This window comes from Lethenteron reissneri, chromosome 35 (genome assembly GCF_015708825.2).
Source record: "Lethenteron reissneri isolate LAM-NWPU_2019-01 chromosome 35, ASM1570882v1, whole genome shotgun sequence".
In the NCBI taxonomy this organism is placed as follows: Eukaryota; Metazoa; Chordata; class Hyperoartia; order Petromyzontiformes; family Petromyzontidae; genus Lethenteron; species Lethenteron reissneri.
Genome location: NC_083813.1, coordinates 8,878,522 through 8,903,420, shown reverse-complemented (window position 1 = coordinate 8,903,420; position 24,899 = coordinate 8,878,522). Strand labels below are relative to the sequence as shown.

General features: G+C 46.0%; 2 protein-coding genes across 3 annotated transcripts in view; one reads left to right on the top strand and one right to left on the bottom strand.

The window, feature by feature from the left end:
- LOC133350895 (receptor-interacting serine/threonine-protein kinase 2-like) overlaps positions 1-1,928 on the bottom strand; it is a 30,873-nt gene extending 28,945 nt beyond the window's left edge. The window contains exons 1-2 of the mRNA XM_061565728.1: positions 1,829-1,928; positions 1,599-1,657 (exon numbers count right to left, since the gene is read on the bottom strand). The gene's annotated coding sequence lies outside the window, so the exon portion shown is untranslated. The remainder of the gene's footprint in view (positions 1-1,598; positions 1,658-1,828) is intronic.
- An 8,541-nt stretch (positions 1,929-10,469) lies between these two features.
- LOC133350894 (matrix metalloproteinase-16-like) overlaps positions 10,470-24,899 on the top strand; it is a 54,085-nt gene continuing 39,655 nt past the window's right edge. The window contains exons 1-2 of one of the 2 annotated variants that reach the window (XM_061565726.1): positions 10,470-10,746; positions 12,304-12,999. In XM_061565726.1, coding sequence (XP_061421710.1) covers positions 12,874-12,999 — 126 coding nt within the window. In that variant the 5' untranslated portion in view covers positions 10,470-10,746; positions 12,304-12,873. The remainder of the gene's footprint in view (positions 10,747-12,303; positions 13,000-24,899) is intronic. The other variant, XM_061565727.1, reaches the window with a different exon arrangement.

Here is a 24,899-nt window from a genome sequence, read left to right as displayed (position 1 = left end):
CAGGGTCGGGATCGAATCCCACGACCTCCTGTATACCAGGTGAGGTAGTTAACATCTCACCACCGCAGCCCCCTGGCCACCTCGCTACCCCACACCTACAAACCCTGGCAGTTACCCATACACCGAGTACTGAACAGGCTCAAATTTGCTTGGCTTTTGAGGTCCAGTGAAATCAGGTGCAGTGGTTTGATCGGAATGTCAGGTGTCCAATCGCTGAGTGCGGTACTTTTGGTTACATTTGAATTACGGTATTCTGCGGATTATAAGACACATTCCCACTCCCCCTGTATTTTAAAGCAAAAGTTGGCCTCAGTCTTATAAACTGATCAGTTTATGTATGTTTGTACGTGTTCACATTTGTATAACTTTATTGAGACTGGGCACAAGCTTTGGGGAGCATCTTGGGGGGAGGGATTGTGTTGGGAGTCATATCGTGACGCAAGCTGTGATCTTTACTGCAGTGAACAAAAAAACACGTCAGGGGCATGGCCACGTGTTTTTTCTTCTTCTCCATGTGGGTTTAAAACAGAGAACTGGGGATTTCCAACTCTAACAAGAATCACAGTCCATAAATACACGTACTATGCGTCCTGTGCAGAGCTTAGAGATAACAAGGGCTGTTCAAATACACAGAACTCCGATATTGCAGCATCATTTGGCTGTGCTCGATGTAAAGATATTATCACTCACTATACCCTTGTAGGACAAGAGGTGGAGGTTTTCCAAGCTCGATTATTATTACTTAACGAATTCACACGTTCAGAAATCCGCCTGGTCTTTCTGTGTCTTCATACGCTAGTCGAGCACAATCATGATTATAATCAACATCCTTGCTATCTTCATCCGTTGCCTACGGCGTGAAGGCTTTTCCCCCACGCCTTCGCCAAAGCCAAATCCGTCTCGGTCCAGGGCAACGGGTTCACCATCTCCAACTGCGGCCATCCTATACAGCAGCAGTGGTTCTTATTCACCTTCACTGCAGCCTTGCAACACACCCTATGGGTTCTCAAATTATGTTGATAAGCGCATATGGGTTTGATTACTTAAGCGCCATTGCTTAATTTGTGCTTTCGATTATTTATTAAAATCTGGCCATGCCTGGCACCCCCAGAAAGGGCATCTCGCACGCCCAGGTTAAGACGAAGCACCACCCGATCTGGATACCAGTCTCGCCCACACATTAGACCAACATCATCACCCCTCCTCCCCAACCATAGTTCTCAAATCCACCTCCACGTGTGTCCTCCGCTCTTGCCGTGGGTTTAATTCAAATCACGCACCAATGTTGCACTTAAAAAAACGTTTCCACGTATGTGTGATACTCTTGGGATACGTACTGCACCGTACTGTATGTATGCTGTGTTGTAGCGTTGTTTCATGTATATGTACGTGTATAAAAAACCGCTACTTATATGAGCCGATTCTTAATCTTAGTCTGCTGAAGACAACGTTACTTCGTGCGTAACTTGTCGAGTTTGTAACAACAACATCATCAGCGGCAACAACAACAACAAGAAGCATCACCACCACCACCAAGCAGAATGAACTCCGCGCGTTACTCCGTCAAGAGAAAGAGAGTCGCACAGCTCCACTCGTACCTACTTGTAGCCACGTCCGCCAGCTTCTCTCTGCGACACGCGTGATCTGTGTTCAACGGCTGCAAATAAACCAAACGACGGGCGACAATAAATAACGAGACAAGAGAGCGACCGATGAACTTGCGTGAAAACGAAACCGACGATTTTAACTTCCGAGATGACGACCGCCTCGGTGACGTCCGCATTTTTCCCCTTCCCCGTGACACGCGAGGCGTAGCCACGAGACTCACACGCGCATTTAAAACACATTCCTGCGGAGGGAGCTGGTAGGAACGTTGGGTTGCTCGGTCAATGGCCAGGGTCAACGGCGGCGTGGTGTATTCCGCAAATATGGCTGACTGTGAGGGCGGGCACAAGCCGGCGTGAGTAGGATAAACGTTGAGTTTTATAAGGGCACCACGGGGTGACCAGCCCCTCCCCAACCAGCCCCTCCCTACCCTCCCCACCCAGCCCCTCCCTACCCTCCCCACCCAGCCCCTCCCTACCCTCCCCACCCAGCCCCACCCTCCCTCCCCACCCAGCCCCTCTCCACTCTCCCCACCCAGCCCCACCCTCCCCACCCAGCCCCTCCCCATCCAGCCCCTCCCCTCCCCACCCAGCCCCTCCCCACCCAGCCCCTCCCCTCCCCACCCAGCCCCTCCCTTCACGACGGACAGACGGACACAATAATCCCCTGTGGGCTGGTGTAACCAAGAGGTTCCTAGCAGTATCAAGGCCGTAGCCATGCAGTCAACATTGGGGGGGACCAAATATTCCAGGTGGTCTGGGCCCCCCCCCCCCGAAAAATATCTAAATATGAAAACGAATTTCATGCCTAAAATAGAAGAAAAATTCACTAACACATAGGATTGACTTCTTTTTTACAATAATGTCTAATAGTGTATTGTATTACATTGCTCTGTTTTTTCTTTTTTACATTTTCTTGTTTCATTGTATGTAATGGCATGGATTAGGGATTTATAAAGTACAACCATAACCACAATCATATAAACAAAATCTATTTTATAGCAATATATTGGGGGGGGGGGGCATTTTGGGCATTTTTGAATATGGGGGGGGGGGGGATGTGTATATTATATTTACGGCCTTGATTTAAATGCACACACAACACCACACACACAACAACCGCCATTAAGTGGCAGTGACGTGACACCACGACGCTTGTGCCAGGCTAGATGCACCTTGAGGCCACGTGAAGTGTCGAACGCCCGCTGGCAGGAGGTCACGGGGCAGACCCAGGTGCCACGGGTCGACTGACTGAGATGACTGAGATGACTGGCTGATGCACCACCTGTGCCCCCTACTGTACCAACTTGCTGTGCTTTAGCCACCCGGCGCTCCGCTCATTGTTGTGAGCGTCGCTCCTCCGCCCTCCGTTGTTGTTGGAGGGCCACTGCATCCAACTGCCCAGTAGCGTCCTTCACGAGCCTCCTCCACTGAGGCCGATCTTGACACCGCTGGTACCGGTTATCGGCAAGTCCACTCAGATCCACATCCTCCTGTACCACATCACTCCATCTCTTCTCTAGCCCGTGCCGCGCCCGTTTAGCCCCCTCGATCCGGCCAAACAAAAGCTGTTTAGGCATGCGGTGGCTGGGCATGCGGGCTACATGACCCAGCCAACGGAGCCTTGGCTGCCAGAGGAGCTCACCGATGGGACTTTGTTCAGATCTTTCAAGGATTTGTGAGCTCCTCACACAATCCAGCCTGGTTAAACCCAGGATGGATCGTAGGCAGGCCAGCCTAAATGTTTCCAACCGGCGAAGATTCTCCATTAGGGGGGTCCACATTTTGCAAGCGTAGAGAAGGGAGGAAATGACCGTGGCCTAGAAAACCTGGGCATCCTTCCAATCATGTGGAACCCGTCCAGTGGTCTAGACTGTTGCTATGTCATGTAGGGTAGTCTGTGCACAAACACCACTCTCCTTCAGCATTTCGCTTGGGAGATCATCTCTTCCAGGTGCCTTTCCTGGTCGCAGACTCTGGATCGCCTTCAGTACTTCCTCAACAGATAGCATCTCAGCCAGCCACTCCTTTGAATATTTGAGACACCGCAGGCTCAGCAGGGTCATCCCCACTTTATCCCACGATGTTTTCCATGGGTTAGGGGGCCATTTATTTAGTACGTACGCATGGAGATGGGAGGGGGGTAACCCAAATGCGTATGCTTGCGAATGGGGGGTCTACTGACAATGTGCGTACACATAGGAAACGGGGGGGGGGGGGGTGAAGCCTCGATAATAATTTGTCTACATTGGCCTCCAAATGAGTTAGATAGTCGGGCGGTGGACTATCTGTTTGCTTATACACGTTAATATTATTCATCCTTGATCGTTTCTGCGTGGATTAAATATCGGCCGTTCTATAGGATTCGGGGGGGGAGGGGAGTGGTCAAGTTTTGACAGATTTTTGCATACCTACTATATGGATGAACCTATGAAAGCGGGCACGAGCGTGCACTCGGCGTGTTGGTGTCGACAGAAACTACCACGCCTCGCCGCCTTTGTCTCCCCAGTGCTGATGCTCACCGCATCAGATAACTCACTTGAGGCCGAGTCGACCTAGGGGAAGGTTCAGATGATCGTCACCGGTGTTGGTGTGGAGCTGGGATCGGATCTCGCGTCGTCGGGTTCGTAGTGCAGAGTGTTAAGCACTACACTACCGCTCCCATTTCAAGTGCAAGTGTTACACTTTCTCACCTGTCGGATTATAACAAACGTGTCTCTACCTGCCTTATAATAATGCAAGTGCGGTAAATGTTTTTGAATTTACCCCACAGTACTTGAGCAACCCTTTAAAGGAACCATGGCAGACCAGGTGCCGCACCTTACTGCTGATGTTTGTCCACATTAACATCAGCGCTGTGCTACATATTGTCAAAGTATCTGATTTCTTAGCCCGATATAACACCGCCGAATTAAGTACAATATTTTATTTGGTTCTGGTAGAAATACAAACATCAATATGTGCAATGCACCTAGCAAAGAAAATAATGTAAACCTCGCAAGATAATAGTTCAAAAAGTCAACACGTTTGTCGTTAATGTACGACCCGAAAAGGACACATACAGGTGAATGAAATAGACGACGTTTTGGGTAATGGACCTTCTTCATAGCAGAGGGATAGAGAAGCTCTAAGGCTCATGGTGCCCCGCCGATTTTAGTTAATTCACTGACTTGTCACAGTTCAGCGACCGGCGATTTCAATTCAATAATTTATGCTTTTTTTGTCTCTTGTTACCGTCTTGTTTACATTTGTAAAATAGGTCTCGTTCTATCAGCCTTACCGCAACAATATTAACTTTTATACGATTCGAAATCAATAGAAAACATCACTTCTTCAGTGCGTGCATCACGAACCCCCAAGAATGTATTTTAATTTATGCGTATTGCACATTTCAACGATTTTTTAGCGATTATTGTATTCATACATTATTTAGTTTTATTCATATGGTACCACTTAATTGTTAAGGTCATACAATACTTCACGGGGTATTGGGCCTTCAGGTTCGTGCAAGAGGATTTAAAGAAGTGTGTACATATTTCAGTTTTCACTTCGGAATTTCATTTTTGGCAGCATTGGTAGCAGGGATAAGGTAGATAAAACACATACTGCCTGTGGTTATGCTCTATAATCATCAGAACGGATGGCTTTCGGTTCATTTAAAGAGCATTATCGGAACAAAGGGAACACATTCCGGGGGTTTATGTTGTGCCAGAGAAAGAGAACAAACCTTGATAACCTCGCAGTCACTATGGTATCCACGTAAATTGACCGACCCTAATGATCAGTTCATTGAATGAACAGTTGGGGGCAGTGCAGGTCCATGTCTTCAAGCTCACTGCAAAACATCTGGGACTCATAAAGGTATCGTTATTTGTCCTGACTATTCGTGTTGGTATTCACACAACTTAGACGGCGGTTTCACAAAGCAACGGTGAGTTATGATTTTATTTTTTTATGCCAGAGGACTTTTACATTCAAAATTATGCAGTTATTCATGTATTCATTAATTTGATCTGCTCATTGATTTGAATGACAAGTCAGGTCGGCTGTGCCGTTGCAAACACATTTGTGAAATATAAGAGCACAGTTGCATCCAATGATGGTACCTTGCTTTTTCTTATACAGTATACGTTTTTCTTATGATACATTCTGGTACAGTAGCATCACATATACAATACGAGGGGTGGCCACATGCGCTTTCCAGACAGTCCAAGTGAAGCTCAACACACACAGAGAGACTCGACTAACGTTTAACTTTTCAATATAACTTCATATAAAACAAAGCAAACAATCTGCAGAAGCAGGATCGAACCTAGGCACTCAGTGCAGACATAAGGACTCCCGGGGTAATCCCACAGATTACTATATGGGCATTCAAAACTCCACATCTATCCAGCACGATTGAACCAGCTACGGTGGCTACCGCATACGACGTGTGTGTGTCTTGTGGCTCTTGGTCACTGTGGAGATTTTTGATATGTCACTCATAGAGGTCAGGACACCTCTTGCATATACTGTACACGTAAAGCCCAGAATTAATTATGAGCTCACCTTAATTGCACTTCTCCCTTGTTGTTTAGCTTGGTCTGAAGTTCTTGGAAATTGGAGAGGTGTAAAAGTAGCCACCCAGGCGTGATATTGGCCACCACACGCTATTGAATTGAGTCAAAACCGGAGCAATGTTATGCTTTTTTTTATGAATTCTAGAATTTTGCTAGCTATATGGAATACTAAAATTAACATTTTAAGAAATATATTTTCAAGTGTGTCGTGCATAGGGATGGGCACCAGCAAGGCTTAATTTCAGCTAGAGCTGTCTAGGGCTGAGCTCCAGAAAATATGTTTCTGCCTTCCCCCTCCACCACCACCCCTGTTAGAGAGGGGTGTGGGGTGGGTTTGTGGCGTTTGGGGTTGGGGAGGCTTTGGAAAATATGCCGTGACAAATTAAGCCCTGGGCACCACTGTAATTCTTTGCCAGCCTTCATAAAACAGTCTTGAGATTCAATGTGGTTTATCCTGGTGACTTAAATAATAAATAAACAGGGCCCTGTCTGACCGCAGAAAAACTAAAATAACATTTTAGTCCATCAGCCCGGGGCCGTTTATAACAATGTTTTCCAGCAGCATTTGTTTAAAAGGCAAACTTTGCACTGATTTCGACTTTCTGAATCCCATCAAGAGTCTGGTATTATAATATTAGTAGACAAGCAGATCGAGAAGGGCTATGTCCATCATGATCATTGGTTGTCCAGATGTTTTCCAGACCCAACGGACTTCAATACGTACTAAATGCATAAAGAACGAGTCTTTGGGGAAACGTTGGATTGAACCGTATTGTTTTCCTGTACAAGCTTGAAGACTATACCCACGTTTAGTGCATTGAATGTAATGAGCGCGACTGTGCACTGTTAGGCGCTGCAATCCGTGTTCGAGCCGTGACAGTTAACAGGGCATCACCACGAGGCAGCATTAGCGGGTCGACTACATTACTCCAGAGGCATTTCTCACAATCGACCACACGACCACACCACATCCACTTCTTGCAAGATGTTCAAGTGAGTAAGCGGAATCACGGCCATACGTGACTACACGGGCATTATTGGCATCTGCACAGGGTGTGAGCTTGTGTGCTGTCACAACATTCGATCCTGCCCTGCGGATGTGAGAAGCCACACGGGCGGAGTAATATCCTACCGTTAGAATCATTTCCCGGTAATGTGGTTGCTGCTGCTGCTGCTGGTAATGATGATGCATCTATGATGCATGTCCTTTAATATATTTTGAAAACAGTGCCGCATTTCCCTGCAGTCTGGTGTATCAAATGTCTTTGAAACGTTGATGACAAAGATGACGATTGAATGCTGATGATGCTAATTGCTGATGGTAACAAAAAGCTGGCATTAGCAGGAGCTTTACGTTGCACGTCAAATTTATTTTAAACGTTGATGACAAAGATGATGATTTAATGCTGATGATGCTGACTGCTGATGGAAACAAAAAACTGGTATTAGCCAGAGCTTTACCTAGCACGTCATCAAAGGGCAATGCAAAAACGCCACTACAGTTAAACCTTAAGGGTAATTGTGTACACAATTAACATTTTATCAAGCCAACTTGGGGTAACCAAGTTAGAAATTACGAGATCCACACCTCTTTCACGAAGACACGTCTCGTGTCTGTAGGATTTTATTGGTGTTACTCTTAGCCATATACAGTATATAGTTCCAGTCAATAGAGAGGGCTTACTTAGCCCTAAGGCTACTTAGTGGCGCCGTCAAAACTGATAAGTCGATATCCGACTTTCGTGTGACAATGCGATGCTAACGCATGCATCAGGCCACGTGACGTAAAGGTCACGGCTCTGACAACTGACTCACGCTCTTAAACCCTTCCAAGTCTGAAAGTCGCACAACTTTGTTTTTAATTTTGTGATAAATGCAAGGCTACTTGGTCTTTGTCAATAATGACAAATAATAGGAGCAAAGTTGGTATTGTCCTCATTAATGACTGGTGCTATATGAGTGAGGCTGGCTAAAGTAGTGGTATTCTTTGTTTACAAAACAAATTACGCGTTAGCCCACTGAAAGAGGCCACATCACACCTCAATGGGCCAGAATTTTCAGGGGATTTTTTTTCCGATTATTTTTGCTGTGTCCCAGTAGTCTCGTCCTGAAAGAAATGTAACTGTACTTTATATATAAGACTTATAGCAAGTATTATTCTGCAGAAGTTTTGGACCAGAGGGAGACCCAGTTCAGATCAAGAACGTCTCGCCTCAGAAACGCATTTAGGAAAATCATATTGTGGTTATACGGTACCATAATCATGGATGTTATTTCAATTCACCATCGTTTAATGTAACCAAGTCAGAGACTGTTATGTCTCAAGTTAACATTTTCAAGCTATTACCTGGAAAGCATTATTACATTTATTTGAACAATTCAGTTGCAAGTACAGTACTGTATATTTGTTTTAAATATTATATTTGATTTGAGTTATGCCATAGTACACAATTGTCTGTTTTATTGGAACTGTTTCACATGGTTCTAATGTTCATTTTACAGTGGACAGTAGAGTGCATTTGTGGCTCTATAAAGATGGGAATATTAATGTTTAAATCACGTGCGAAAATCAGTTATTTTTTAATCAATTGAATGCGCAGCACTACATTGAGCTCTGCATTTTAACCAAGGTTCTTAACTTATGCAGTACCCGGACATGGACAAATGCTCATACGAATACTTTTTTTGAATCATCATTGTTATTAGAGTGGACATTTTTTATACAAGGTACACATTGTGAAATGTATTACATTTTTGTGGCATCTTCTGCCATCCTTATCGGCTCTGAGGGCAGTTTTGTCTCACAACATCATATACCACAAAATGTGCCCCGTAATCACTATGTATCATTCCTATATGATTATGTTTCCGCACGATTTCCATGATTTTCAATGCAAAGGTGTTTGCATTGGCCAATTTATTCAGACACTTTGGAGAGTGCTCCAGGCATAAGTGTCACGTGTTGATGATGGGTTGTAATGTTAACACATATACAGTATATTGATGCATACACGCATACTTAATGAATGGGTGAAATGTTATGGAACACTGTAATATCTCAATCATAACTCAGTTTGCTTTTGTGTCCTATATAATCAGGTGACAACCCGTTCAGTCTAAATGTCTATCTTTGGAAGGGAGACCCGAGTTCCAAGAAGAGCTGGGATGATCAAGTCGATCGATCGACAAACAAATTGTAATCGGCCTTTGTTTTGTGGTCGAATACTTGGGCACATTTAACAATTGTGGCTGCTTTGACATTCTGCATATCGAAGGCGAGAAATCCCCGACAAGCCGCACTTAGTGTGAAGTGGCTGGCCCAACAGGCACACGTGGGAATAAAAATTTAATTTCCCACCCTCCCTCCCAATTATATTCGTCTTACCGATTACGATTAGTCGAGTAATCGAACCGACAATCGGCAGAGCACAGTAATCGTTTATTTAAGAGTCACACGTCCCAGCTCTGGTCCAAAGTAAATAAAAAAATCAGGAAGAAAAATAACAATTTTCACTTTGCTGTCATCCCCGCTTAATGAACGACGGAGGTGGTGGCCAAGCATTCCGAACCCACGTCTCCGCTGAATTTAATGAAGTGTGCCTTAATAGGGGGTTCTTTGAGCCAGCGGACTAATAATAAATAATGGGGCCCCGCATCTGCCAGCTGACGGGAGTGGCCTCTCATCGCCTCGCCTCCCCCTCCCAGAGCCCACTGGCCTCCTTGTTCCTCCCTTCTCAGAGCAAATCAGGCGTCTCGATCCCACACGAGCCCTCGCTCTTAATTGCCCCGCGCCTGTGTGCGCGTGTGTGAGTCTGTGCGGCGGTGAGCGGTGGCGCAGTGGTTAGCGCGCTTCGCTCCGAACCCCCTGCCGCCCAAGCTCGATTCCCGACCACGGCCAACGCCAGTGACGATTCTCTGAACCGGTCCTGGGCCTCTCCTAGGTCGACGCAGCCTCAAATGAGTAACTGGCATGGTGTGTAAACATCGTTACTAGGGAGACAAAGGCGGCCGGGCGTGGTGCTGGCCACCCAACCCCCTCCTGTGCCGTTTCAGGTCTTCGTAAGTGCAACTCGCTAACAGCACTTGCCCTCAACAGTCAGTGAAGGCTATACGGGGATCTTTGTCTTTGTGTGCAACGCCTCCATCCTCTCCTCCATCACCCCCCTAGTGCCTCTTTTCTATTTTGGTCTTGAATTTGGAAGCGAGCCAAACAAACCCTGCGTGCATTTTACAGCATTCGCCTTGCCAGTCTATCCTGCCTCCTTCTTTGCCTGTTTAGCGTTGTGTATTGTTCCTGCAACATAGTATATCCCTGCGATGATGCATGTACGGTATTCACCGCCCGGTGTATGATTACGTATCGTTTATACACATCGTGCGCCTATGTGGCAGTGCTGTGGCGGTGAGTGTTGTGTAGTCACCGGACGTGCAGATGTTCTATAGACATTTAGTCATCATCAGCATCATCAGCCATGGTCATCAGTCAATTGCTGGATGAAGGCCTCCTCTGCAAGTGGTCATCTCTCACCGAGCATGCGACGTGAACCGGGCAGCACCTGACTACACACATTGCAGACAAGGTGCGCATTGCATGGCTGTTATAGGTGATTGAGTAAACGTTACTGCAGTGCAATAACACACACACACACGGTCTTATGTTTATAATGTACTTAATTACACAGAAGACATATAGGAGACGCTTATCATTGGCTTAAATACAGGGTGGCACGCGGAGAAATCTATATTCACTTGGTGAATATATGGTGGGTATAGATTTCTTGTCTTTTTTTTCTAAATGTTTCACTTGTTTTGTGGAATACCTAGAGAGTATGAGCGCATTTACATAGCCAGTATCATTTAGCGAAGACTAACAGGCGGAAACGTATAATTTTAGGTTAGCCTTCGCCACAGGGGGAGTAAAAGATTCGGTTTACTTTCACTTATTCCAGTATCTATGAATTGATCGTGAGTCCCCTTCACTCACACTTACCTGACCACAGTTGTGAAGCATGCTTCATCCAGCAGTGGATTAACAGAGCACAAATGCTTTTGTCGTTTAACACGCCAATATATGCAAGTGTGCATTATTGGCACAGTTCACACAGTTGAGTATATTCAACCGAATGATGGCTTTTTGGAACTACTGTATTGAGTGGGCTCTGTTTATAACACAGTACACAATTACCCAGCGTGAGCGAGGCATGGCGAAAACAAGCCGGGAAACCAAAAAAAAAAACGCGGCGGATTTCATCCAGCAGTGGATCGAACACGGACGTTGTCCGTGCGTCTTGCCACTCCGAGGCCCTCCGAACGAGTGTCACTGCCGCCCACGTGCGCGTCCGGCCCACGCCACCGGTGCCTCCACGCGGCACAAAGGAGCCCGCGTCAAGCGAGACCCTGGTGCTGGGTGGGTGGGTGGATGGGTGGGGTGGGTAGGGACGTAGTGGGGGGTGGGTGGGTGTGTGGTTGGGGTGGGGGGGTAGGGACGTAGTGGGGGGTGTGTGGGTGGGTGGGTGGGTGGATGGGTGGGGTGGGGGGGTAGGGACGTAGTGGGGGGGTGTGGGTGGTTGTGTGGTTGGGGGGGTGGATGTGTGGTGTAGGTGGGGGGGTGGGTGATGTGTGGGGTGTGGGGGGGTGGGTGGATGGGGGATGTGTGGGTGGGTGGGGGGTGTGTGGGTGGATGAGTGGGTGGGGTGGGGGGTAGGGATGTAGTGGGGGGTGTGGGTGTGTGGGTGGGGTGTGTGTGTGGGTGGGTGGGGTGGGTGGGGGGTGTGTCGAGACAGCGGTGGTCAGCAGTAGGAGGCAGCGTGGGAGAGGAGGGGGCTATTGGGACTCGGTGTGGCTGGGTGGGTGGGTCGGGCTGGATGTTTGGCGTTGCGGGCTACGCGATTGTGGATGTGCCTCTCGTTTGGTGGGTGGAGGGCAGTGGGGGTGGGTGGGGGGTAGTCGCCGAGCTGGGTATCGGGGTTGTTGCGAGTGTGGGGGGTGCTGGTTGAGACATTGGTGGAAGGGGTAGGGGGGTGGTGGTGGTGGTAATAAGGGGGTGGAGGAGGAGGGAGGGAGGGAGGAGGAGGAGGCAATGTTCCTCGCCACAGTTCATATAGCCGTGCGCCATGCCCCCCCCCTTCGTCTCCCAGCGCACAGCCGAGATGACATCCACATACAGCAGCGCTCACATCATCGGCGTGCACAGCCTGCTGCTGCCGCTGCCTTGCCCACACCGTGGACTGTCACCGTAGGAGATCATCGCTGCCCGGTCGTCTCGTAGCAAGCAAAGCGGGGAGAAGGAGGAAGAGGAGGAGGACGAGGAGAAGGAGGAGAAGGAGGAAGAGGAGGAGAAGGAGGAGGGGGGGTCCTCTGTACGAGCCGAGCGTTCATGATTCGCAGCAGCATCAGCGTCGGCATCCGTCGGAGATCCGTGGACCCCAGTTGACGGCGAAAAGACGGCAGCGATTGGGAAGGCTGCTGCCTTCTCTTCATCCCTCCAACCTGTGCCGTAGACAGGAGGAGGAGGAGGGTGTTGCGGCAGCAGCAGCAGCAGCGGCTGCTGTTGTTGTTGTGGCTGGGAGCGGTGGGTCGGGTGGTTGGGGTGGTGCGGGAGCCGTGTCTCGGCTCGGGGAGTTCGAGAGGAGGAAGAAGAAGACGACGACGAGGAGAAGGAGAAGGAGGGAGGGTTGCCCCGGGGGTGGCCGTCTCTTGCCACAGCCATGGCGGGATCTGCCGGCGGCGGCGGCACGGAGCGACGTCCCACGCTCCGTCTGCTGTGCCTCGTGTACGCGTGGATTACAGCCTGGGGCACGGGCTGCCTGGCGGAGGATGCGTTCAGCACGGAGGTACCACCACGCAGACAGACACACAACACAGACACACACCACACACAGACACACACACACCACACGGGTGCTGGGGGCGAACGTGCCATTTTGCCGGCACCGATGTACGTGTCTGTCCCATCGTGGGAAGTGCATGTGCCGAATTGTCGATGTCGTCATAGAGGGAGGGAGGAGACACGTGCTTAGCCAGGCACTTACCACTCTACGTGGACACAGGACAGCATGCCACAGTAAGACACGTGCTTAGCCAGGCACTTACCACTCTACATGGACACAGGACAACATGCCACAATAAGACACGTGCTTAGCCAGGCACTTACCACTCTACATGGACACAGGACAACATGCCACAATAAGACACGTGCTTAGCCAGGCACTTACCACTCTACATGGACACAGGACAACATGCCACAATAAGACACGTGCTTAGCCAGGCACTTACCACTCTACATGGACACAGGACAACATGCCACAATAAGACACGTGCTTAGCCAGGCACTTACCACTCTACGTGGACACAGGACAACATGCCACAATAAGACACGTGCTTAGCCAGGCACTTACCACTCTACGTAGACACAGGACAACATGCCACAATAGACATGTGCATGGCCAGCACAGATGAACATGCCAACCCCAAAAGAGGCGAATGCATTTCTATCCACCGTGTACCATGGTCGAGGTAGGTGGTTTTAATCACATCGGTGCATCTGCATGTCACAGAAGTATACATGCCATGAGAGAGGGAACAAGTGAATTGCCAGCACAGAGATACAGTCCATATGTCCGGCACAGAGGTTGCATGTTCATACCCGACATGTGCCTGCCACAGTTGGAGAGGCATCCTCCATACCATATCTATAATGCCATCAGAAAGGTACGTGTGGCTGAGATAATCAACGATACGATATCAATCACAGACTTACACGTGAGGTGCAATATGCATATCCATCACCGAGGTACATATGCCTGTCAGTTTTCGGAATCTTTGTCGGAATATTTATTTATACCGTGTATATCCATCAGATGTTCTTATGAGATATCGATCGAATATGCACATGAGGTATCCATCAAATATTTTGCGTAAGATATGTTATAAATCCATGGTACATCACAGCGTGACATCTGCACGACCATATAGCATCTCCCTTTTGCCTATTGGAGCATCACCAACGCGTATACGGCAGTCAGACAATACACGATAGAATCTCGGTGCATTTTCATATCATACAATATATATGGCACGTGTGTATAGGACGCGATGTGTATATACACACATTGTGTACAAAGACAAAGATCCCCCATATAACCTTAACAGACTGTAGGGGCAAGTGCTGTTAGCGAGCACCTATAAAAGCAGGCACGGCACAAAATAGGGGGTGGGTGGCCAACACCACGCCCGGCCGCCTTTGTCTCCCTAGTGGCGATGTTTACACACAGCACCGGGTACTCATTTGAGGCTGAGTCGACCTGTGGGGAGACCCAGGACCGGTTCAGATGAATAGTCACTGTTGGTGTTGGCCGTGAGCTGGAATCGAACCGGACTAACAATGGGAAAAACCCGCACGTGGCGACTTTCTCCCGTGCACGACAGACAATGGGAATGTCACCGTAAACAAAGGGGAACCTCTGGCAAGGTGTCGGGTCACAATTCTGCCGGCCTCTTGCAAACTTAAGCGTCCTCTTTTTTTGTTCATCCGTCCGCCCTCGTGTGTTTCATCATTCAACACGCTAGGAGCAGCAGCAGCAGCATCATCATCAGCAGCAGCAGCAGCGCTCACAGCCATAGCCTAGCGTGGGATGATGACCGAATGATTTGGGGAGAAAGTGGATAGATGGAGGGGGAATTTGGATGATGGTTTCAGAATCGTGTCTGTTACAAACCTGGCCGATAATGTTATTGGGGGAGGTGGGGCGGATATTGGGGGGGTTGGTTTCGTGAATTGCGTAGGCAAGCAAGCAAACACCGGACTGGAATTCATTCTAATATCATTGTCTGAGCTCTAAATGCCTCTGTAAATGCTGCTCTGCAGTAACCAGATGTCAATGATTAATGTACATGTTATGCAGTCATTGTGTTTTTTTTATATTTGCTTGCTTTGCTATTTCCAGCTTGTTTTGAACGTGTTTCGTAATATGCTTTTATGTATTTTTTTGCGGCGTAAGCTGTGCACGATCAGGACGTGTTACGTTCTCTCTCCAAGGTCTTTGTTTACTCCACGCTGACCCAGATTTTCAAGTTGCATTGTCCTGTTGTTGTTGTTGTTTACGTTTGCAATTGCATTGTGTGTATGTCACACGAAACGTGCGTCTTATTTACCGACGTGTTACAGCACTGTTCATGCAAAAATATGAACTATCATAATTACATGGACCCTCTTCTGTGTTTTAAACCGATGTGTATCCACTGCTGGGTGACAGCAGTTTGACGACAGTGTCCACACTTTTCCCACGCTGATCAGTGCGGGTTGGTGAATGGGGTCGTTTCAGATACCACTCGACACTGACGTTACCCGTGGTAGGGATTAGGGAATCAACATTTGGTGTGACCGGGTACACAGAGAGAGAGAGAGACGCTCAGTGCGCCAATCACTTGCGCCACCGCTCCAAAGCAATGATGATAAGAGAGTAGTGACTGCCTGTATGTAAATTTTGATTTAAAGCTTTCGTGACTGCAGGGATTCATATTCTTGGTTCTTTCGGTAAAGTCACGTAGAAGGGAAATAATAAAATAATGTTGATATCAAACAATAGACATTTATTGGCTGTATGCACTCAATGCTCTCGGTTTAGAGCTAACAGATTCACAGGATCTCCTGCTAGCAGCCCAGCTTGGCGTGTTGCCATGTGATCAAGGCGACCCGAGTTGCATTCCCATTCACGGTCAATATCAGTGGCGAATATCTATCTTAACCCAGTTTGCCGGGGACTCCCCTGGGTCTACTCGGCCTTAATGTTTGCAGTGATGTAAACAGCAACGCTGGGAAGACAAAGACGACTGCGCGTGGGAGTTTCTCTGCAGCACCATCTCACTGTTCGCTTTCACGTGGCCCTCTCTGACAGCCCCTTGGCTCCAAGCAGCCCTGCACAATAATTGGTGGTTGTGGATCTCTCTTTGTCGCCTCCGTCCAATCTTGTGAACACTTGATACGGGTCCCAGCTGTAAGCGGCAGAGCTCGTGTATGGAGAGCACAGACAAGGCGCTGGCTTTAAGGGAAACATAATCGTATTTTGTTGCTCGCATTAAAGAGCCATTGCTAACATGCATTGGTGGGGAGGGAGGGGGGGGCCTCTATTGTTGTTTCGGTGGCCTGTTGCCGTGCTTAAACACGATGTGCTCCCGAATATATTTACAGAAAGGCAAGGCGTTGCATATGGACACGTCGTCAGCCAGTGTTTTCTTTTGTGTACGGAGTTGTTTACATGCAGCGTTTAAGGCAAGTTATTAAGCCAGCCCTGCGTGCTGGCTGATTGCAAGTCAAGGGGGATGCTTAATAAGTTATTTTGGTACAAAGTCACGGAATTATCAAATGTTTTTTAAAAAAAATTCGTTTGTTGTCCGTGTGCAGTGGGCTATTGTTTTGCCTGTGATCATAAAGGATTATATGCAAATATCCCACGGAGGGACACAGACTATTGTGTGTCTTGTGTGTTGTCTATATAATGGGGAGTGGCGACTCGGGTTCGATTCGCGCTCACGGCCAACACCAAGTGACGATTATCTTAACCGGTCATGGGCCTCCCCTAGGTCGACTCAGCCTGAAATTAGTACCCGGTGTGGTGTGTAAGCACCACCACTGGGGAGACAAAGGCGGCCGGGCGTGGTGTTGGCCGGCCTTAATAGGTGCTCGCAAACAGCACTTGCCCCAACAGTCTGCGCAGGCTATACGGGGGATCTTTGTCTTTTTTTGCGTGTCTATATATAGCCTGCATTACAAGCAGGACCTTGGAAGAAAGCAGGCTTCAAAGAGCATTTCATACACCACGTGTACCAAAACAGTCGCACACCGATGATGATCATGCAATAGCACAGGGCACTTTAACATTTATACATTCGGCATTTGCTGATACATGGACACCAGTGTGTTGTTTGTTTTTTTCTCTGTGATCGTAGCAGCCGGAATATATGCTTAAAGTTGCTTTGTACATACGCACACACAGCGCATAATTTCTGTGCCACTCTCAATCAATTGCCGGATAAATGAGTACTTCGAGAATTGGCCACCAGTTAGATACATCAGAGTTGTTCTCTGCTCTCTCAAGCTTGGACTCACAAGGGACGTTGCTGGCTCAGCATTCACATTTGTTCGAGTCCGGGACTCCAGTATTTGCGGCTGGCATTTTCGCGCGTGATCTCAACATTGCTTGTCGTGTATAATCAATCTAAATGTGCCGTTTTGCAGTATATGCACATTCGTCTGCTGTGTTGCCAAAGCCAGCCCTTTGTATGATGTATTGACCTTCTTGTTTTAACCCCTACACAACAAATAAACAGCATGCATTATTTACATTCCCTTTGGAGGGGCTGTCATTACCATATTGGGATGGATAATATATAGGGCGAATGCTGCCCGTGGTTGGGATCATTAGCACACCGGACATGACATCTAGAGGTCACCAGCTCGATTTCTATCTCCTGGCACGGCAGTTGAAACAATGTGCCAATGTCTTAAATCACCCCTCCTCCTCCTCTGTAGATCCAACAGTATGCATGGGTTCATCTCATACTCCCACCTCTACCAAGATGTCTGGTCAACGTGGAAGAGTAGGCCAAATACCCCCGAGATGGGCTCTATAACTCCGTCAATAGTGGCTTGAGCAAGAAGGTGCAAACCTGCAACTTTATATTTTCTCTATTATTGTCAATACATGTACAGTATATACATGTAAGCTAAATAAATGCAGTACGTACACGGATGTGATGTGTGTACAGTATTTATTTAACAGCTAAGAGGATTAATATTGATAATTACATGCATTGAACTGTGTAAGAATGCATTTGTATATGGTTGTATGGGGTGGAGTGGTGGCACGGTGGTATGCACGCTGCCATATTTACACCTGGTGACCTGAATTTGATTCCCAGCCATGGCAAACGTCAGTGGCAAGTGATATCTGAACTGGTCCTGGAAACAACACCTTCACCAACCCACGCTGATTGAGCGTGGTGAAGTATGGATAATCAACCCCTATGAACAACAACATGCCTTGGTGGGAGGCCCTCACCAGTGGCTTGACAAAGGGCCATAAATGAAACATCTCAATAACTTTTTCGATTTAAAGCTTTCGTGACTGCAGGGATTCATCTTCTTGGTTATTTCGGTAAAGTCACGTAAAATAATAAAATAATAAAAATAAAACATAATAAAATAATATAATAAAATAATTTATTTAACTAATTATTTTATAATGTTTTATTTTTATTATCTCAATAACTCCCGATGTAAATTGTTTCATAACACCACAGCAACCACTAGGGGCGCTATAATTATAAAAAAACAATTCTTACATTCAATCGCGTCAAATATGTTGCTTCTGCCAGGGCGCTGAATAATTCCAACCATAGCTGATAGCGCGGTGCAATTGTACACACAACTCTGCACGTTGTACACTTTAATACGGCACAGTACAAGGGTTTCCCTCTCACCGTGGCTTGAAACATTTAACAGGATTGAATTTTCACTGCCTGATGTAATGATCTCACTCTTCAGGGAGTGTGTGGTCATCCCAGCGCAGTGCCACTTAGCAGTGCGTGCATAGCGCCCTACTCAACGCTCCGTGTTATCACATTACCCCTTACCCGCGTGTATCTTACCTTTTGGTCAATACCAAATTGTGATATAGCTTATGGATGTTGAGTCAGACTTGCAAAGCACATCAAGGAATCATAACGTAATGGACAGGAATGTCCAGGAGAGCGGGGAAAATATATTATTGGTGGGAAAAAAATATTTTTTTTGTTGAAAAAACAATTCCTGATTTTCAAAACTGACTTGAAGAGGAGACCAATAATGATCATATCAATCAGCCATCCAAGCAAACAGGGCACTGCTGGGCCAATTCATTCCAGCTGAGTAAATACAATGTAAAGGTGCGGACCTGAATAAATTGCTTACTCTACGAGAACGGGCCTAGACTAGAGGAAGCTTTAGAGAGCCCTTATAGATGGTACTTTGGCCTACTCTTTCCACGATGACATATTGGAAAAGTTGGGAAAAACCAACACTTTATCCGATCACACGCAACTTGCTAATAGACCAAGAGTGGTGAACCAACCCATTTATACTGCTGGGTGGACAGGCGGTGGGGAGTTAAGAAACCTCCAAAATGCTCATTGTTTCAACTTCCGTGCCTGGAGATCTAACCGCTGACATCTGGATTGCAAGCCAAGCTACACGATGGCAGCATCACAAGACAAACCCAAAAGAGGAAGAAAAAACCTCAATCTCATCAGTCTTTTATATGCGTGAATATATCAATGTTAAATATCCTGCAGGTATAGAGAGGTAAAGACCGCTAATTTGCAATGTTGGTTAAAAGTTATGGGCTCTTTTTAGTGTGGCATTTACAATAAAGTCGTATGTCGTTGCATTCAAGTCTTGCTGGCTGAAGTACTTTGGACCTTTATGTTAAATATCTGAGTTATACTTTAAAAGCTGGGTTTGATCACCTTATGTCAACAAAGCATGCCACCACTGCAAAGTGGAGTAAATTACTGAGCACAAGAAACTAAAACAAACCCATTCCAGATTTTTTGAACTCTTCTAATTCCATGAAATCACTTTTCTCCATTTCTGGTGAAAGTAAATGTTAGCCATCGGTTTAATTATTAAAGGACTAATGTTGATATCGACAGAATCACAAACGACGTTTGCAATTAATCAATATGAGCTGTTATGGCACAGTGCAGGTTAGCACACTCACCTTTCATCGCTGCTAAGTCAATTTCAGTGACCCGAGTTCATTTGAAAATCTCACGATTTCCTTACTTGGATAGGGCCCATTAGGAGTGAGTGCCTCTGTAGGTAGGGATCCTGCTCTCGCAAAAGGGGCCCCAGTTTTATTTTTTCCTCCCCATTTGGGGCCCAGCTGCTGCTGTTACAGCTTCCTGTGTGGTTGCTTTGAAAGTCCCTGTGTATAGCCTCTGCATGGTCATTTTTTTCAGCCTTCGACTGCTCATTGTTTAGTTCCCACGCTGACGTTTGACCAACCTTCATGCTATTTTTTTACGAGAAAAGACCTGAATTTCTATTTATTGTACATAGAACTTTAATAGAGTATTGTTTAAATTTTATTGTAACTGATGCAGGACAGTATTGCCATGTTGTGAGATGCAGTACCAGAAATATACACATTAATACCTTAGAGAACGTAATCCACTCTTGGCACAGCCACTAGTTCCCATGCTCTAAAGTGATTGAATCCCCGTTTCATTTTGTGGATAATTCCCATACAGCAATCGCTCTTATGAGTTACAATCTTACAAGATTTGCCGAAAGGTCACCCATCAGTTTCCACTGCTGGATACGACTGCATATATGCCATTGCGTAATGGGTACCCTTCATAGTTATCGTTCTGGTAATCCCAGAGGCTTAATTTTATTTACAAGGGTAAGTGAACTGGTTATTGAGTGCACTAAGAGGACAATAGTAGGCAATTGACACATGCAGCCTTGGAGTTGCATGTCCTTGACATAGCAGATGATAAAGTAAAATCAGGCCAAATAGTTGGGGTTGTTTTGGTATATCATGCTTCACTTTTCATGGGTGTGTGTGTGTGTGCTCTGTGTATATTTCCAAGACAAACCTTTTTTATTTTTTCATTCTAGGTCACTCTTATTCAGATTTCTGGGCCACACTGCGCTGTCCAGGATTTAATAAGTCCTAACCAGCAGCCTACCTCTGTGCTTGCTGCAGAGCATGCCTGCTTACTTTTCCAGTTATAACTTTATTTTATGTGTGCACATGTGTTATGTATTATACATCTTATTAAACGTGTTGAGACGAAAACGCTAAAACTAAATAAAGTGACAGATGACAATTTTCAGCGTGTAGTGTGTGATATAACAAAAAATATGTTTATTTAATGTAAAAAATATATTTTCTGTTTACTTTTAATAAGCTAGTGTGATGGCTCCCTTGGATAGGCCAGAATTTGTACTGCAGGTAATTGGGAAGATAGGATAGGAAGTATAACAAATGACACTGTTAAATTTAAAATCGCATCTAAAATGTGTTGAGTTATTGTCATGCATTGTATTTTGTGATTTTTATTATTATTCTACATTCAGTTTTTTTTACCTGGTGGAGTGATGGCACAGTTATTGACACACTATGCTATAACTTCGGTGACCTGAGTTCAATTCCCAGCCATTTTATCACCAATTGTGAATGATATCTGAACCGTTCCATGGCCTTCACCCCTTCCGCTTCAACAACACTGACCAGCATAACACATTTGGCTATGTACGGAACACATACAAAACAAACCCCATTGTGTGACCCAGCTTGAGGAGGCCTTCATCCAGCAGTGGATTGACAAAGGGCTGAATATTTAATGCATGACATTGCCTCTCAATGGTCCATTTGTGCCAAGGGAGTTGTGAGCTTTTGAAATTCCCCAAAGAGATTGAGCAGCATGATTACCATTCTCTCCCAAGGACAGGACAGTATGGGAAGATTTTTGCATTTCATACAAAATCTGATTGGCTCATTTTGAGTCTCAATCTGATTAGCCTTGGAGTTAGGGAAGCACACATTTAACATGAGCCTAATGTTACCAATAAAGGGAAAGAGATATTCAATTTAGCAGTATAATGTCGACTGCTTTCATTATACCGTAATTATGAAACACCTCTGCTAAGTTACACTTCAGCATCAAAAACAAAATCACACTAGATATAGATGGCAGTCATTAATTAGCCTGTGCCAATGGCAAATCTGGGGAACATGCTGAGGTAGTTTGAGGTGCCGTGCAGTTCCTTGAACTATTTTTCCTGAGCTCTTTCACATTTCAAGTATTCCTTAAATTGGACAATAAAGACACATGTGGTGTTTTCGGTCCTTTCTCCTGAGGAAGCAAAGTGCTGTGCTATGATAGTTTGCTTTTTTTAAAAATATAAATGCTGTATTTATGTAACATGTAAACTTAAATACTTCACAAAGTCCAATTACAAATACAAAGCTTTCCCGTATAGCCTCATGTCCTTTGGGTAATTGCTGTTAGCAAGCACCTATTGAGGCCAGAATGGCACGTGATGTAGCCACCACTTAACCACCCGGCTATGTTTGTCACTCCTACTGCTGAATCAAATACGGCATCATGAGTTGAGCGTCTCATCCCTGTAGTTCCCTGTTGTGGTGCCACAGCCTTTACCATATATCCCCTAAATTCCCTTATACATGGGGCAATATATTCATACGGATTGTGTTCCAATACACTTATACACCACAATAGGTGCTGATGTAAGGGCAAGTCAATCATGGAAAGGCAGAACAGAGGTGCAGATATCACTTTCGAATGATGTAATCATGGCCAGGAATTGATCTTGTTTTGCTGTAGTCCAGTGTGCTAACCACTGCTTAACCATTCCCCAAGTACACAAAGACACAAAGACAAAGATCCCCCGTACAGCCTTAACAGACTGTTGGGGCAAGTGCTGTCAGCGAGCACCTATGAAGGCCGGCACGGCACACCAGGGGGTGGGTGGCCGGTACCACGCCCGACCGCCTTTGTCTCCCTAGTGCCGATGTTTACACATTGCACCAGGTACTCATTTAAGGCTGAGTCGACCTAGGGGAGGTCCAGAACCGGTTCAGATAATCGTCACCGGCGTTGGCCGTGAGTGGGAATCGCCGGGTTCATAGCGCAGCGCCCTAACCGCTGCACCACCGCTCCCCACGCAAGCACACGTGCACACACACACTCTCGACACATGTGCAGTACGCTGAGCTGCTGCTGAACAGGAGTTAGATTCAGCCTGCATGTCGGTATTCAAACCCTCCGGAAGTTGCAGCCTTTGAGTCAAGGCATGCTCAGCTGCTCAGAATGTGACTTTAGCTTCTGGTGGCTTTTCGATTTAAAGCTTTCGTGACTGCAGTGGTTCATCTTCTTGGTTCTTTCGGTAAAGTCACGTAGAAGGGAAGTAATAAAATAATAAAAATAAAACATAATAAAATTATTCTCACGACGTTTCGGCCACAACGCAAGCAGCCGTCCTCAGGTGGTGTTTCATTCTTCACCTGAGGACGGCTGCTTGCATTGTGGCCGAAACGTCGTGAGAATAATTTTATTATGTTTTATTTTTATTATTTTATTACTTCCCTTCTACGTGACTTTACCGAAAGAACCAAGAAGACTTCTGGTGGCTGATCTGTGTGCACCGCTCGATGTGTACCAAGTACAGGGACGCCGCCACGGTGCAATGGTTAGCACACTCGGCTTGCAATCCAGAAGTTCGATTCGATCTCCAGGCGAGGCAGACAATGGGTGCAACCTTAAATCCCCCATCTCTTGTCAACTCAGCAGTATGAATTGATACACCACGGTTAGTGGACGGGCAGGGGTCACGTGTTGTGGGTGTATGGTTGGGGGGTACTCCGACCTCTCCCAAGACATCTGGCCACTGCGGAAGACGGGGGCAACTATTCTCTTGAGGGGCTCCCTTGAGCTTCCTGTAGAGGAGGCCTTTTTCTAGCAGCATTGGTGAGAGAGAGAAAAAAAAACAATTGCAGGGCTGCACATTTACCAACACAAAGTATACTTGTGTTTTTATTTTTTTACCGAGAGTGTGAGATATTCCACACTCTTGTTACATTATTGTGTGCCCTTTTGTAAACTCGACTTTAAATTGCCTGCCCTTTGTGGGTCAGACCAATTTATGGTGGTAGTGGCCTGCTGACCCAAAAATAATCTTTAGTTTAATTAGCAAACTAAAACACACTTGACAAGTAAATTTGCGTGGAGAGCAACCAACGTGTGTTTGTTGTTATTATTATTTTAGATATATGCTGCTGAATTTGTCAAATATCCCAAAACCAATCCATACCTGTCAACCCCTTATCAGTGCCCTACCTTATTACAGACCAAATCAGACCTTTTTGGTCACCCCGTGCCTTTATAAATCTCAACGTTCATCCTACAAAGTGCCATCACAAGGGAGAAACACAAACAAATATACACATTTTTTTGTACAGGGAAAACTCAATGTCCCTGTACAAGAATACGGGTAAACCGTATGGGTTGACAGGTATGTCAATCAGTGCATTAAGATTATTTAAATTATTTGCTGTGATAAATTTCCACGTTGTAAGCCACTTCGTTAAGCGATCATTTGTGGCCAGGTCACTTCTGAAAAAGAAGCAAATATAGCTCGGTGGGCTTTACCTGGTAAGATAAACAATAGTTGAGTTTTATTTGTAATGCATTTTTTGTTTCCCTTTCCCATACTTTTCACTCCTATCGTGTTCTTGTATTGCTTGTTGTTATAACGTTCTGACCCATCCCTACTGGACATGTGTGAAATAGAGCTTTATAGGTCATCGGATTCTTTCAGTATAAATAGAGATTATCATTCTGAGTTCACTCATAGTCCTGGAACAATGAGAATGAGGTGTTACTTTTCGCCCCTGACAGTTCCACTTTGGTCTCACAAATGGGAATTAGAACCCTATAGCCTCTAGAATACAGTTAATAATTCATTGATGAATAAAACAATGCACAATATGTATCTTCATGCTGTGTGTTGCAGAAGGTACTTTTGCCTTGTCTTGTCAATACTGTAATAATGTTTTTCTTCCCATAGCTACATTCAGCTATCTGAGCGTGCTTCAGGCATGTTCCGATAAATCTGAAAAAATATCATAAAAACCCATCAAATGATGTCTGATGGCGTTATTCC